Raw genomic sequence first — 13,315 nt, 5'->3', positions numbered from 1 at the left:
TACAACAGTAGCCAGGTGGTGAAGACAAGCAAAAAGAAACTAAATAATGAAGTCACTTGCAATCTTCACTTGCACTCTCCGCTACCTGCAACGTCACTTGCAATCGACACAAATCGTGCGTGTTGCCAATGGAGGCAAAACGCTGTGGTGGTGATTAAACGATTAAAACTAATGTAGTACCGTAACTTACAGGGTCCTGCAAGTCATCTGTAGGAGAAAAAGACAAGACCCACAAATCTGTGGCCACAGAACAGCAGAATATGAACGCAATGTGCAAAGTCTTGGCTTATACGACTTATATAATATGGCTTAATGTATTAAAATGCTATCAAAATATCAAATTCAATATACAGTTTATTAATATAATGAATATGTATATAGTATTTTCCTCTCATACCGCAAAACGTGGCATAATGGACTAAGATGATAAAGACAAAACTCAATACGCTCCTCTTCATTATTAAAATATACATAACTCATATGTACAGGCAAGCAGGTGAGCCCAGAATAAACGCAACGTGCAAAGTTTTGCGTTAAGCGTTTATCCACTGACTACAGATCTTTTATATCACTGTCTTTGTCCATTTTACGTGTTTTATTTGTAATGATTTTCTATGGGAGGAAAATGTTTTAACGTGCAATTTAACATTTAATTTTGCGTTCTGGGCCCGTCTGCTTGCCTGTACGGAGTTGATCCTTTTAATAACACTTAATGCATTTCATAATGCACGTTCATATTTGCTGGTCTGTGTATACTTTGAGTCAACAACAAGACTCAATACTGAATACTGAATTGTCTTTATCATCTTAGTCCGTTATTATGCCACATTAACCATTTTGCTGGAGGACCAGTGAAAGTTGGCACATTGTGTTCATGGTCATCTGCTTGCCTTGTAGTACATTAAATAATAATATATCAAATTTGATCTTTTAATTGCACGTAATGTATCTTAATACATTAAGCCATATTACTTAAGTTTTTCTACAGGAGAAAAATGCTTAACGAGAGACTTTGTGCATTGCGTTCATATTCTGCTGTTCTGTAGCCATGGATTTGCGGGTCTTGTCTTTTTCTTGCAGGACCCCGTACGTTACAGTACTAAATTAGTTTGAATCGTTTAATCACCACCACAGCGTCTTGCCTCCATTGGAAATGCACGATTTGTGTCGATTGCACGTGACGTCACAGGTAGCGGAGAGTACAAGTGAAGATTGCAAGTGACATTGTAATTTAGTTTCTTTTTTCTTGTCTTCCCCACCTGGCTACTGTTGTAAAATGTTGAGAGATTCAAACAAAAAGTAATCAATAAATAGAACAAAATAAAAAAACTGCAAGTGACATCACTTGCGGGAGCGCAAGTGTCTGAGAGTGCAAGTCTGAGAGAGTGCAAGTGCAAGTCTGCAGCCAGACCCTTCTCCAAATTGACGTGGTTCATCGAGTGGGAAGGAGGCAGCAGCAGTTTTAACATTAATTGACATGACATCTGACGCACAGATGCCATTGGCACATGCCACTATGCTCAGTGACACTTGTCAGTGGACAGTGGCATGTGTCACTAAAACCTGTGACACATGTCAAAGGACTGCGTCTTGTGTCAGTTGCTGCGGTGCGTGTCGCACCTTCGGTAGTGTCTGACACCTGCTGCTGGGTGTTGCTGCAAAATGCAGATTGCGTGACACGCACTTAACGGCAAAACAGTATTGAATTAATTAACAGTATGTTGCTGTCAAACATACATTTTATTAAATATCGGAGTACATTTGTACAAGAAATATTGAGTTCCTATATTAAGATTAAAATGTGTCTTATGCCCCTTGATGAGTATTTTTCATTGTAAGTTTATTTCCAGTAGCCAGTTCCAGTTTTGTGCAATGCATTCAAATACGTAAATACGCGTTTTTTCATTTTTGCATAGATTTGACAGTTCAGCTGTCAGAGACGCTGAAGACATGAACATATATGAAGCATGTTTGTTTGGATCGTGATTAAACACAGTGGTTCTGCAACTGTTTCATGCGTTCTTAATCATATAAAAGGCACAGTCAGGGAACAAAACGTGATAAACTGTGAAACCGCCAGAATCCTAAAAAAAAAAACCATGATACAAAAACCGTGATACGGATTTTCGGTCAAGCCGCCCAGCACTATCTGCCATTCCACGAACTGTAAAGTTTGAGTGCACTGTCAGACATGCACATGTAGTTATGATGCACATTCTGTAAACGGCTATTAAAATGTAATCTTACAACAGTTTCAGGATGTATTATTTACCCATTTCAAACACAATGTTGCTTATTTTACAGTTGATCAACTGATGTAACTTTGTGATACCTGTTTTTTCCCCAAATGTATGTTTCAGATGCTGTGGAGGCTCCTGTGCTGACTATGAACTCAAACGGGTCCAGCAGTGACTCCTGTACTGTGAACTTCACATGCAGAGCTCATGAGCTCATGATTGACTCTAGCTATCAGAACAACAGATGCTCACGAGAGGAAGTGACATCACAGATCAACACTCTCATCCTGGACTGCAGTGAAGAGTCCATCATCTGTAACCATAGCAACCCTGTCAGCTGGAAAGAAGACAGAATAAACATCACACAGCGCTGTGACGATAACAAAAGTACCTGACCAAACACACACACACAATGCACATTAACACTCAAATCAAGTATTTCATTTTGGTTTACCAAATCTAGTCTAGTAAACTCAGAAAACCTGAGCTGTCAGCTGTAATTGTTAATGATATACGTCTCATTTTCCAGAGAACAACTCAAAGAATGAGACTGATTCATCTCTCCTGTGGCCATCCCTCTCAGTAGTTGCTTCGGTGGCAGTGATCATTTTGATATGTGTTTCAGTCTTTCTGTACTGCAGGCATAAAAAAGGTATGTCCATGTTGCCTCACATACATTCTCTATGAAAAACTGATCTCTGTTCATAAATTTAATCAATTAAGTACTTTGCTGTTTTGTAAAGTAATTAAAAAGAATGATGAAAATATATTTATGCCATTTCTTCTCTTTTAGTCAGTATTAATACACAGGCTTAATTCTAATTGTTAAAATTGCAATTTGCGATTTAAACTGCAATTTTTAAAACAAATTAACAAAAACAACATAATAATTAGAAAGTTAATGACAAGATAATAATATACAGTCACAAAGAATTGTTTATTATACATAATCTGTGCCAATGTCGCAGACCATAATTATTTCAGCATCACTTGGCCATCACTTGAGTGTAGTTTGGGCTGCTCCTCAATGCATCCTATAAATGCTGTCATATGCATGCACACATCCAGTCTGTTTTTCTTCATTATTAACATGCAATTATATAGGAGGTGTTGAATTTTACAATTAGCTCCTTGCATTCTTTCTTATGTAGCCTAACAAGTTAAGTAAAACTATGAATATGCAATATAGCAGATAAATTTAGCAAAATGCTCCTATTTCTAGTAATTTTTTCTAGCTGACTGATGAGCTTATGGACGCTGAATGGTTATTCTGAGGTAAATATTGTTACATGGCATTGTTTACAAGCTTGACACGTTTTCCGCAGTTTGAAACACTGAATGAGCTATTACATGAGATATTTCAGTAAGATGTACTGTATCTTATAAAATACCTTTTGATGTCCATTGTCCACTCATGTTTATTTCGTACTATAGTGGTAAAGAGAAAGATATGATGGGTTCATGTGCCGCTTGAACTGAGGCACTAAAGCGAGCGCTAATGCCGCATTTAAGAGCACCAAAACTTCACTCGCAATTTGTCGCAAATTAATATTTTCAGTCACGTTTTAGTTGCAGTCTGAAGCCCTGCATACTATCATACTACTCTTACTATTTCTGCAGTATCCAGTATGTATACTGTGCATAGTATGCACATTTTCTGTACGCATGGAATGCCCGGATGACCTACTATATTTGCCAGAATATGCTAAATATAACTCAAGTACACTGAAATCAGTACAGAAGCTGTGTTTGGAATGGCATACTACCATACAACTCCTACTATATTGCAGTATGCAATGTGTATACTGTGAATTGTATGTGAATTTTCTTTATGCGTGGAATTCCCGGATTACCTGCTACATTTGCTGAAATCTGATGTATGCATCTGTAGACACTGCATGGGATACTGTTTCCCACAACGCAATGCGCTCCATGTGACGTTTCATCTTCAAATGCATGAGTGAACTGGAGGCGGGGGATAGTAATTATAAATGTAACACTTTTATATGTACATGGATTATGAAAACTTAAATACAAGGAGCTCTAAAAGATTTTTTTTACAGCTCTTTTGCTTTAAATCATCTATTAATGTTAAATCCACAAATAAAATATTAATGTCTCAACTGCATGTCCGGAAAAAAAAATCCAGCAGAGATTGATTTTATTATAGTTATTTTCAAGGCTTTCAATGTACACTCATAAAAAAAATAACGTTAAAAATGTTTATTAGTAGTTCTAACAAATAAGTTTTTGCTCAAAGCTAACCAAAAATAAAAATATTTTTTTTTATAATTTCCAAGAGAGACCTGGTGTTGTTTCAAAACAAAGGGAAATATATATCGGCTATCAGCCAAAATATTTCGAAAAATATCGGCATATCGGATATCGGCAAAAATCTAATGCCGTGCATCCCTAGATCTGATGGGTTGCTTAATGTCTTACAAAAAAGCAAGATTAAAAGGTAAGAGGTTAACTTTTATTATATAAATTGGGGGGTAAAACAACACCAGAGAGTGCATGCAGATAAACAACATTTTCAGCAAGCACAGTTTATTTTTAGTGAATATGTTTTTCTTTAATTCTCCTACAATTCTGGTGTCAAAAATCTATTTACTTTTTGCTGCAGAAGACTGGGGCAGGACTGCTGTGATGGTCTTGCAATCTAAAGATGGATCTTGAAATATGGCACAGTGTGGTATAGTAATATCAGAGATGCTCTACACCAGCCTACACACTATACCAGCTTCTGTCTATGCGTGAGAGCTCACGATCTGCCACAAAGAACATGCAAACTCACTTTACTGTGTTTGAATACAGAATAGCTCTACATCACAACAGGGCTCCAGACAAAAAAAAAATCACTTAAGGAGACATTGGCTAGACAGTATAAGAAACAAAAAATAGACAAATAATTTTTTAAGTGCTACAGATTAAACATATTTATTTATTTTTTAAACACCTTAACATTTCAGTCATACTGTCATGTGTTTATGTCTCATCTTTTCTTGTCTTTATCTGCATTTTAATCCAACTTGTAGATGTCCTGGGAACTAAGGTTTACTTAAATTGGGAACTAAATGTCTTTTCCAACTTGAAAACTATACAGTCACAAAGAATTGTTTATTATACATAATCTGTGCCAATGTCGCAGACCATAATTATTTCAGCATCACTTGGCCATCACTTGAGTGTAGTTTGGGCTGCTCCTCAATGCATCCTATAAATGCTGTCATATGCATGCACACATCCAGTCTGTTTTTCTTCATTATTAACATGCAATTATATAGGAGGTGTTGAATTTTACAATTAGCTCCTTGCATTCTTTCTTATGTAGCCTAACAAGTTAAGTAAAACTATGAATATGCAATATAGCAGATAAATTTAGCAAAATGCTCCTATTTCTAGTAATTTTTTCTAGCTGACTGATGAGCTTATGGACGCTGAATGGTTATTCTGAGGTAAATATTGTTACATGGCATTGTTTACAAGCTTGACACGTTTTCCGCAGTTTGAAACACTGAATGAGCTATTACATGAGATATTTCAGTAAGATGTACTGTATCTTATAAAATACCTTTTGATGTCCATTGTCCACTCATGTTTATTTCGTACTATAGTGGTAAAGAGAAAGATATGATGGATTCATGTGCCGCTTGAACTGAGGCACTAAAGCGAGCGCTAATGCCGCATTTAAGAACACCAAAACTTCACTCGCAATTTGTCGCAAATTAATATTTTCAGTCACGTTTAGTCGCAGTCTGGAGCCCTGCATACTATCATACTACTCTTACTATTTCTGCAGTATCCAGTATGTATACTGTGCATAGTATGCAAATTTTCTGTACGCATGGAATGCCCGGATGACCTACTATATTTGCCAGAATATGCTAAATATAACTCAAGTACACTGAAATCAGTACAGAAGCTGTGTTTGGAATGGCATACTACCATACAACTCCTACTATATTTCAGTATGCAATGTGTATACTGTGAATTGTATGTGAATTTTCTTTATGCGTGGAATTCCCGGATTACCTGCTACATTTGCTGAAATCTGATGTATGCATCTGTAGACACTGCATGGGATACTGTTTCCCACAACGCAATGCGCTCCATGTGACGTTTCATCTTCAAATGCATGAGTGAACTGGAGGCGGGGGATAGTAATTATAAATGTAACACTTTTATATGTACCAATATACATGTTACTGTAAACTACAAACTAATGCTCTGTATCTAAAACAATATCATTAGTAGGACATAAATTGTAGGGTTACAAAGGGGTGGAAAATTTTTGGAAACTTTCCAAAAATCCTGGAAAGTTTCCAAAATTTCTGGAATATTTCCTAAATTTAATGGAAATTTTCCACCTTTTTTTGAATTTCGAATATTTGTCGAATTTAAAATAAAAATTTAATTTTAGGTGTGCGTCAGGCTGCCTTATCAGTGGCACACAAGATGCGATGACGATGACGATGTAAGTGTCGTTGCATTTTAATGTTTTTCTTAGCTTATCCAGTTTAACCCACTAGATGCAGCGCTGCTACATAGTTCATTCAAAATATTGTGGGAAAAGAGAACATCAATGCGGAGATGTTGTCGTTTATGTCAAAACTGAAACCAAACCGTTCACACAAGCCGAACACATATTTATCGCATTTTCTAGAGGGACATCTATCACCGTTGCACTCGCGTCTCGCACAAGAGAGTCGCATGTTTAGAAAGCCATGTAAAATTTATGAAAGTTCAACTTTTAAAAAACATGTCTCAAGACTTTATGGTGTTTTTTCCCCCGTCACACTGCATCTCATGTTTTTAAATGAAAAAGTATTTTTTTGTGATTGGTTTTTGGTGTTTTGTATTAAATACATACATACATGATGCTGTTTTGTTACTAATTGTTTAAGTAACTTAATTATATATGGTTTATAAACATTATAACACAATAAACATTATGCACTTTTTTCAAAGATAGGCCTGTTATTTTATTGCTTTGAAGAAACGTGCATTAGTAATATTTTGCTCGATGCGCCCTCTTGAGGCCTCAGGAGAGAAGCCAAAAGCTTTTTCCCCCTAACTGAAATTATGCCTTTTAAATTTTAATATAATTCGAATATTGATATTATATAATTACAATATTCGAATTTAGTTTTTCAGTCATTTTGACAGCCCTAGCGCTTTATACAGTACAGATTGTTTTAAAGATATTAAATAATTACAATATTGCAGTAATATATTATATAAATAAAAATAATATTTAAATTATGCAAAAATAATTCAATTCAGTTGTAAAGCTGCTCTAAATAGAAACGTACTGTCTATTTACTCTAAGTACAAATAGCCCAATTTGTTGACAGAGACTACAGTAATTCCACCCACCAATGCCTGGCTGCGATAAACAGCACTGCAAAAGATGTCTGTTTATCTGCAGCATCAGCAGCTCAGCGAGTAAAACACAAAGTAGGCCTAATTAACGCGCTCGACCCGTGTTCGAATACGCCTTTTGCCAAACTCTTTCTTCTCATTTTCCCATCACATATCAGATCGAAAAGGCATTTATTTTCAATAAAAATAAAGGAAATATTTGAAAATTAGAAATTAAACACCTCATTAATAATACATTGTTATTGGGTATGGTTAGCGATAAGTGTAGGGCTTTAATGTCCCAATAATTTAATAATAATAATAATAATTTAATAATATTAATAAATATGATCATTTACTCTCAATATGTTATTACATACATGTACTACAGTACTGAAGTATAAATATCTGTCACCTAACTAACACTTAGCCTATTGCTAAGAAAACACTGCTATTTTAGTGTAAACAGAATTGATCATTATTTGCACTTAGTGTAACTAGAATATATAACTTTTTCCCACTTAGTGTAACTGCCAAAAATAAAATAATATCATTGATCAGTTAAAGACAGCTCAGTGTTGATTCAGTTCTGTTCAATTTGTAAAGTTAATTAATTATGAAATGAGTTCGATTGGGCAATATGGCATTGTTTACTAGTCTGAACACTTATTAACAAGCCTTTGTAAAAATAATGGTTAGCACGTTTATTTGTAAGGTAACAGCCTCGACAGCTGTGCTGAATTAATGTTCAGTGGTTGTCATGCAACAACATGCATACTACTCTGAAACATTTTGTTGCATATTGTATACTGTTTCACACACTATTCTTTAAAAAAATAGTAGGAAGTATGCACTGTGTACTGGACATTAGCAGTAAGCTAGTGTGCCATTTCAAACACAGCCATAGAAACGCTTGAACTGATTAAACATGAAGACAATAAACACACGACTGTGACAATATGTGGTTTATCTGTGTTCTTCAAGCCATCTTGGGTATTTTCATTATAATAAAGTAAATTTATAATCCATTGCTAAACAACATAGCCTTTATTACAATATATAATATATTTTCTTCCTCATTCTGTGATAAGAAGCCACATCTGATCAGAAAATTAAGTTATTTCAAACACTCGACAGATGTTGTGGAGTAAAATCATGTAAATAAAATGTTCTCTTTTGTTGAACAAAAGATTTATAAATGCTTCTCATTAAGTTTGGGAAGATGTTTGGCGCGTTTTGCTTTTTCAGATGCATGTTATAAGCGACTCTAACTCACAGCGCTTGCAGAGATCGAGCGGCATTTACTACTGACGCTGTGCAGATATTTTTTTTAAATCACAGCCTTTGCGATTAAATAATCGCATCAAGCAAAATCACGATTTTGGTTCAAATTCAATTAGTCATTCAGCCCTAATTGATACTATAGAAGAATACTGTGTTCTCCCACCTTTAATAGTTCTCATCTCTCTACTGAATATCCTCTGATCAGATCAGTTAAACATCTAGTAACCAACTAGTAAAGATCTTTAAGAACAACTTTTTTTTATTTGCTTTTAGAACAAGACAAAGTAGGACATACAACAACTATTCATTAAGCAACTAGCAACTATTCATCTTTAACTACAGTACATTCTAGTTTTTCCAGTTTAGAGCTTAATTTTTAGATTCTAGATTCACCTCAACACAACCTGTTCAGGTTTAAATGTCAATGCTTTGCACATAACTACAACAAGGACAGAAGCATATTTGATCTTTGCTGGTACCAAAAAACAAAGAATAGCAAACTATCATTCAAGAAAATCCAGAATAAGTAGCAAAAGCAAAACAAATGCAATGGATTACTAAAGAATAATGTAATCGTTATTGTTATATTCATTTATAACTGAAATGGTTTACACTATACCTATCGTTTCAACCTTCGGATGCATAAGTTCCACAACATGAAACTGAGTTTAGAGCAGTTTAGAATTAACAGCCATTATACACATCTTCTGTTCTTACGAAACTGCATGCTACATTTAATTTAATAAAATACCATGAATATTCTTTATTATCTGACATCTTGATGTTAATATATTGCTGTAAATTCTAAACCTCATAGGTGCCCAGGATGGGGTAGTAGAAGGTAATACAGTCTATGCTCAAGTTAAGGTAAGCTTCAAATTACTGTTCATCATTTAGCTCGCATACATCATTGACGTTGTGTGGTACAGTTCTATTAATTCATGTGACTTAAAAAATACAGACAAATCAGAGGCTCCAAAAATGTTTAAAACATATATCTGCCTTTTATCTTTGTCAACATTGTAATGCAAAATTATCACCACATCACCGAAACAAGAGGCATAACTACATTATATAACTGAAGGCAATATTTGACTTTGCATAGCAGAAAGCATTTAGACATTTCAGTTATAAACAGAAGAGATTACTGCTGCTTATTTTATAATTAAACGTTCTCAAGAAAACACTGATATGCCCAATCCTGAACAAATCCTTCTGCAACTAAAACAATTATCTGAATAGATTAAAATTTACTTTTTGTCACCAGCAAAGATGATCAATTTGTTTGTTACTAATGTGATAAGAGTCATGCAGCTTCACAGTGAAAATAATTAATTTAATAGCTGTAAAAAAAAAAAATAAATAAATAAAGTAACACAATGTAGCATTTCGAATTATAAAAACAAAGTAGGTAATAAAAATGACTTTAGTAAAAAGTCATTGTTGATTAATTCAGCAGATGTTTAATAATGAAGCATGCGCAGCTTGTTCATGAGGCTTTTGTTTAAAAAAAAAAAGTATATCCACACACTAACTAATACTCCTTGATAGAACATTATACTGTACATTTTTTGTTTAAAAATTTCAGGCTCAAGAAATGCAGAATCTCAACAGTGACAGCCATACATATGATTTTCCAGACCGGGTGAGAATAATCTAAAACAAATGAACAGGCTATGATTTTATAAAATGCTTGTTGTATATACTGTTGTATAAACATGAATGTTTTATTAAATTGTTTAGTTCAGTACTTGTTCAGCTACCCATAATTGTTCAGGAATGCATTTTAAATATACTGTTTTTATATTCCATTAGGGTCAAGCCCAGACACAAAAGGAAACTGGAGATAATCTACCCAACACAACCTACAGCAGAGTAGGACAACACCAAAAAATCGCCTCTGAAACAGACCTTACAATTTATTCCGAGGTGTACAAACAACCAAACAAAAAACCACCCGCTGATGATGCTTAAAATAAAACTGTGGCTAATTGTCACATGGGGAAGCTGTCACAAGGCTTGATCTCAAAATGGCATCCCACTCTTACAATCTCAGCCTTATCTTTATATGGTAGAAATAATGAGAAAAGTATACTAGTATGCTATTCTGAAATTAAGCCAAAGCTGTCCAATTAAGGTATGCTTTCTCTAGCAGCGGTTGAGCATATTGGATTCAAGCATCCAGATCCAAATGGTCTTACTTTTTTCTTTTCTTTTTTTTTATGAATGTGAATTATACCCTAAATTGGATTTTCCACACATAACCTCATAATTTTCAAAAATAATCCAACAGTGAATTAACTGGAGTTTACTGTGACAACTAACCCCACATGGGAATTCAGTATAGTTTAAATAGTTGGTGGATATATTTACCTCACTTCCCATGATCTCATGTTATATTTAACATTTCAATTCAAGTGGTATGAAGCCAGACCATCTAATGAAGCACAAAGGCAAAAATTATTATACCTACAGTTTAAAAGCCAAATCACAAGTATTTTTCATGCATTTTGACCACTAGGTCGTTGTATCTCATTTATTTATTACTTTATATCTTACTTAAATTGTACTTTTGTTGATTCTTGGATTAGTCTTGGAGATATCGTTTCCTGAGATAACCCAATCTTGCCCAATCTTACGTCAAAAAACTAAATAATAATTAAAAAAATAGTGTCATATATGCTACACTGGAATCTCGGGGACCACGTAATGGATTTACATGATGACAAGGTGAATTGTTCATGTTTGCGGAAAAGAGTAGTTGTACTTCCCATACCTCCATGGGTGCTTCGGTAGCCTGCAGATTATTGAAATAATAAAGCGGACTTAGGTGAGAACAGGGGTGTATTCCAGAAAGCAAGGTTAACTTACCGTCACATATACCCTGAACTCTAGGTTGGTTAACCCAAACCTGGCTTATTTGAGGTATGCTGGTTCCATAAACTTGTCCGGGAGTAAGTTCAGTCAACTCAGAATATGTTCACGGTTAACACATAAGATATAAGATATTCTCAACAGAGCGACGAATTGACGAGTCACCATGCTGCTTCTTCTTTTGTTCAATGGTCATTTACATACTTAATGCATATAATAGTCTAATTGATGGTTGTGCAATCATTTTTTATTTTTATTAATCTTTTAATCACTGAGAATAAGAATTATAATATTTGTTTGACGCTAATTATATAATAAGAAATATTACATATGTATTTTTATTATAGAAATATATTATAGAAAAAGCAGATCCACGATGTGTGAGATGACAATAAAATATAATAAATATATTAGAATAAAATAAACATTCCATTGTTATAACAGATTTATATTTAATATATATCGCTATTAAATATGACAATAAATATAATAACCTATTAGAATAATATAATATTGCCTTAGTTAACATATCATACAACTAATATATTATATTATATATATATATTATATAATATATTATATATGATTACAATATAGTTATCAAATATATATATATATATTTGATAACTATATTGTAATCATATATAATATTATAAGGTCACGCATGTGCTGATAGCGCTGAAGTAAACTAACCCTGAACATAACCTGCTCCGGAGCAGGTTATGTTCAGGGAATATAAGTTGCTATGGCTACTTAGAGTTACCCGCTTTTTACCCGAGTTTATCCGCTTAACGTTACTTACCCTTAAACATACTCGGCTATGTCACATAACCAGCTTTCTGGAATACCCCCAGTTGATCTCTTTTTTTTTAACAAATCATCACAGATAGCCTACTATAGTAATAAAATAAAATATATCATCTATAGCGCACTTTTAAACAAGAGTTTATTACGTGCTATTGCAGAGAACATATGATATAGCTTTACACAGCATGCTTGTAATAAGACACAAGTGAATAAAAATAAAGTCTAATCGGTTGATATTCAATTTATACCTTAGGTGTGCAGTAAGCGATTTCTGAGAAACCCAGACATTAAACACACCCCTACCCAAAAGAAACACCCCCTCCCTTCATTTCTCGGGAAAGTGTGTCTGTGTCTTTATCATATCTGCAAAGCAAAATAATAATGCAAATGCACAAACAAGCAAGACTTTGATGTTAGTCGCCAGCGCACCCGCAGACAAACAATAACACTCAAAACTGTTCTGACACTTCAGCTAATATTACAACAGCAGCAGCATATCATGGTTCTTCTGTGTAACACAGCAAAACCAATGTTACTCAGGTGTCGAGCAGAACCAAAGCAACTCGACCTCTGTTTTTAAGGCCTTCCTTAAAACGTCGCTCCAGCACTGGAAAGCTTTTCCAGTATTAACCCGGGTCCTACTCCTAGCTCTTGTCTGATCGTAACCCTTCTTTTTCCAGTGACAGTCCTCTCTGACGTTTTCCTCTTTAGTAATGCCATCTTTCTTTCTCTACAGGCTTTTTACAAAT

General features: G+C 34.5%; 1 protein-coding gene across 1 annotated transcript; it reads left to right on the top strand.

The window, feature by feature from the left end:
• Positions 1-2,347: 2,347 nt before the first annotated feature.
• Positions 2,348-11,973, top strand: LOC107599262 (natural killer cell receptor 2B4-like). Its single transcript, XM_016290806.1, has 5 exons — positions 2,348-2,624; positions 2,767-2,889; positions 9,703-9,752; positions 10,474-10,530; positions 10,701-11,973. The coding sequence occupies exons 1-5, from the start codon at positions 2,348-2,350 to the stop codon at positions 10,857-10,859; spliced, it is 666 nt and encodes a 221-aa protein (XP_016146292.1). The 3' UTR covers positions 10,860-11,973.
• The last annotated feature ends 1,342 nt before the right edge of the window (positions 11,974-13,315 follow it).

Source organism: Sinocyclocheilus grahami, unplaced genomic scaffold (assembly GCF_001515645.1).
Source record: "Sinocyclocheilus grahami isolate Dianchi unplaced genomic scaffold, SAMN03320097.WGS_v1.1 scaffold263.1, whole genome shotgun sequence".
In the NCBI taxonomy this organism is placed as follows: Eukaryota; Metazoa; Chordata; class Actinopteri; order Cypriniformes; family Cyprinidae; genus Sinocyclocheilus; species Sinocyclocheilus grahami.
The sequence above is the reverse complement of the archived record's forward strand: the minus strand, read 5'-3'. Positions and strand labels throughout refer to the sequence as shown.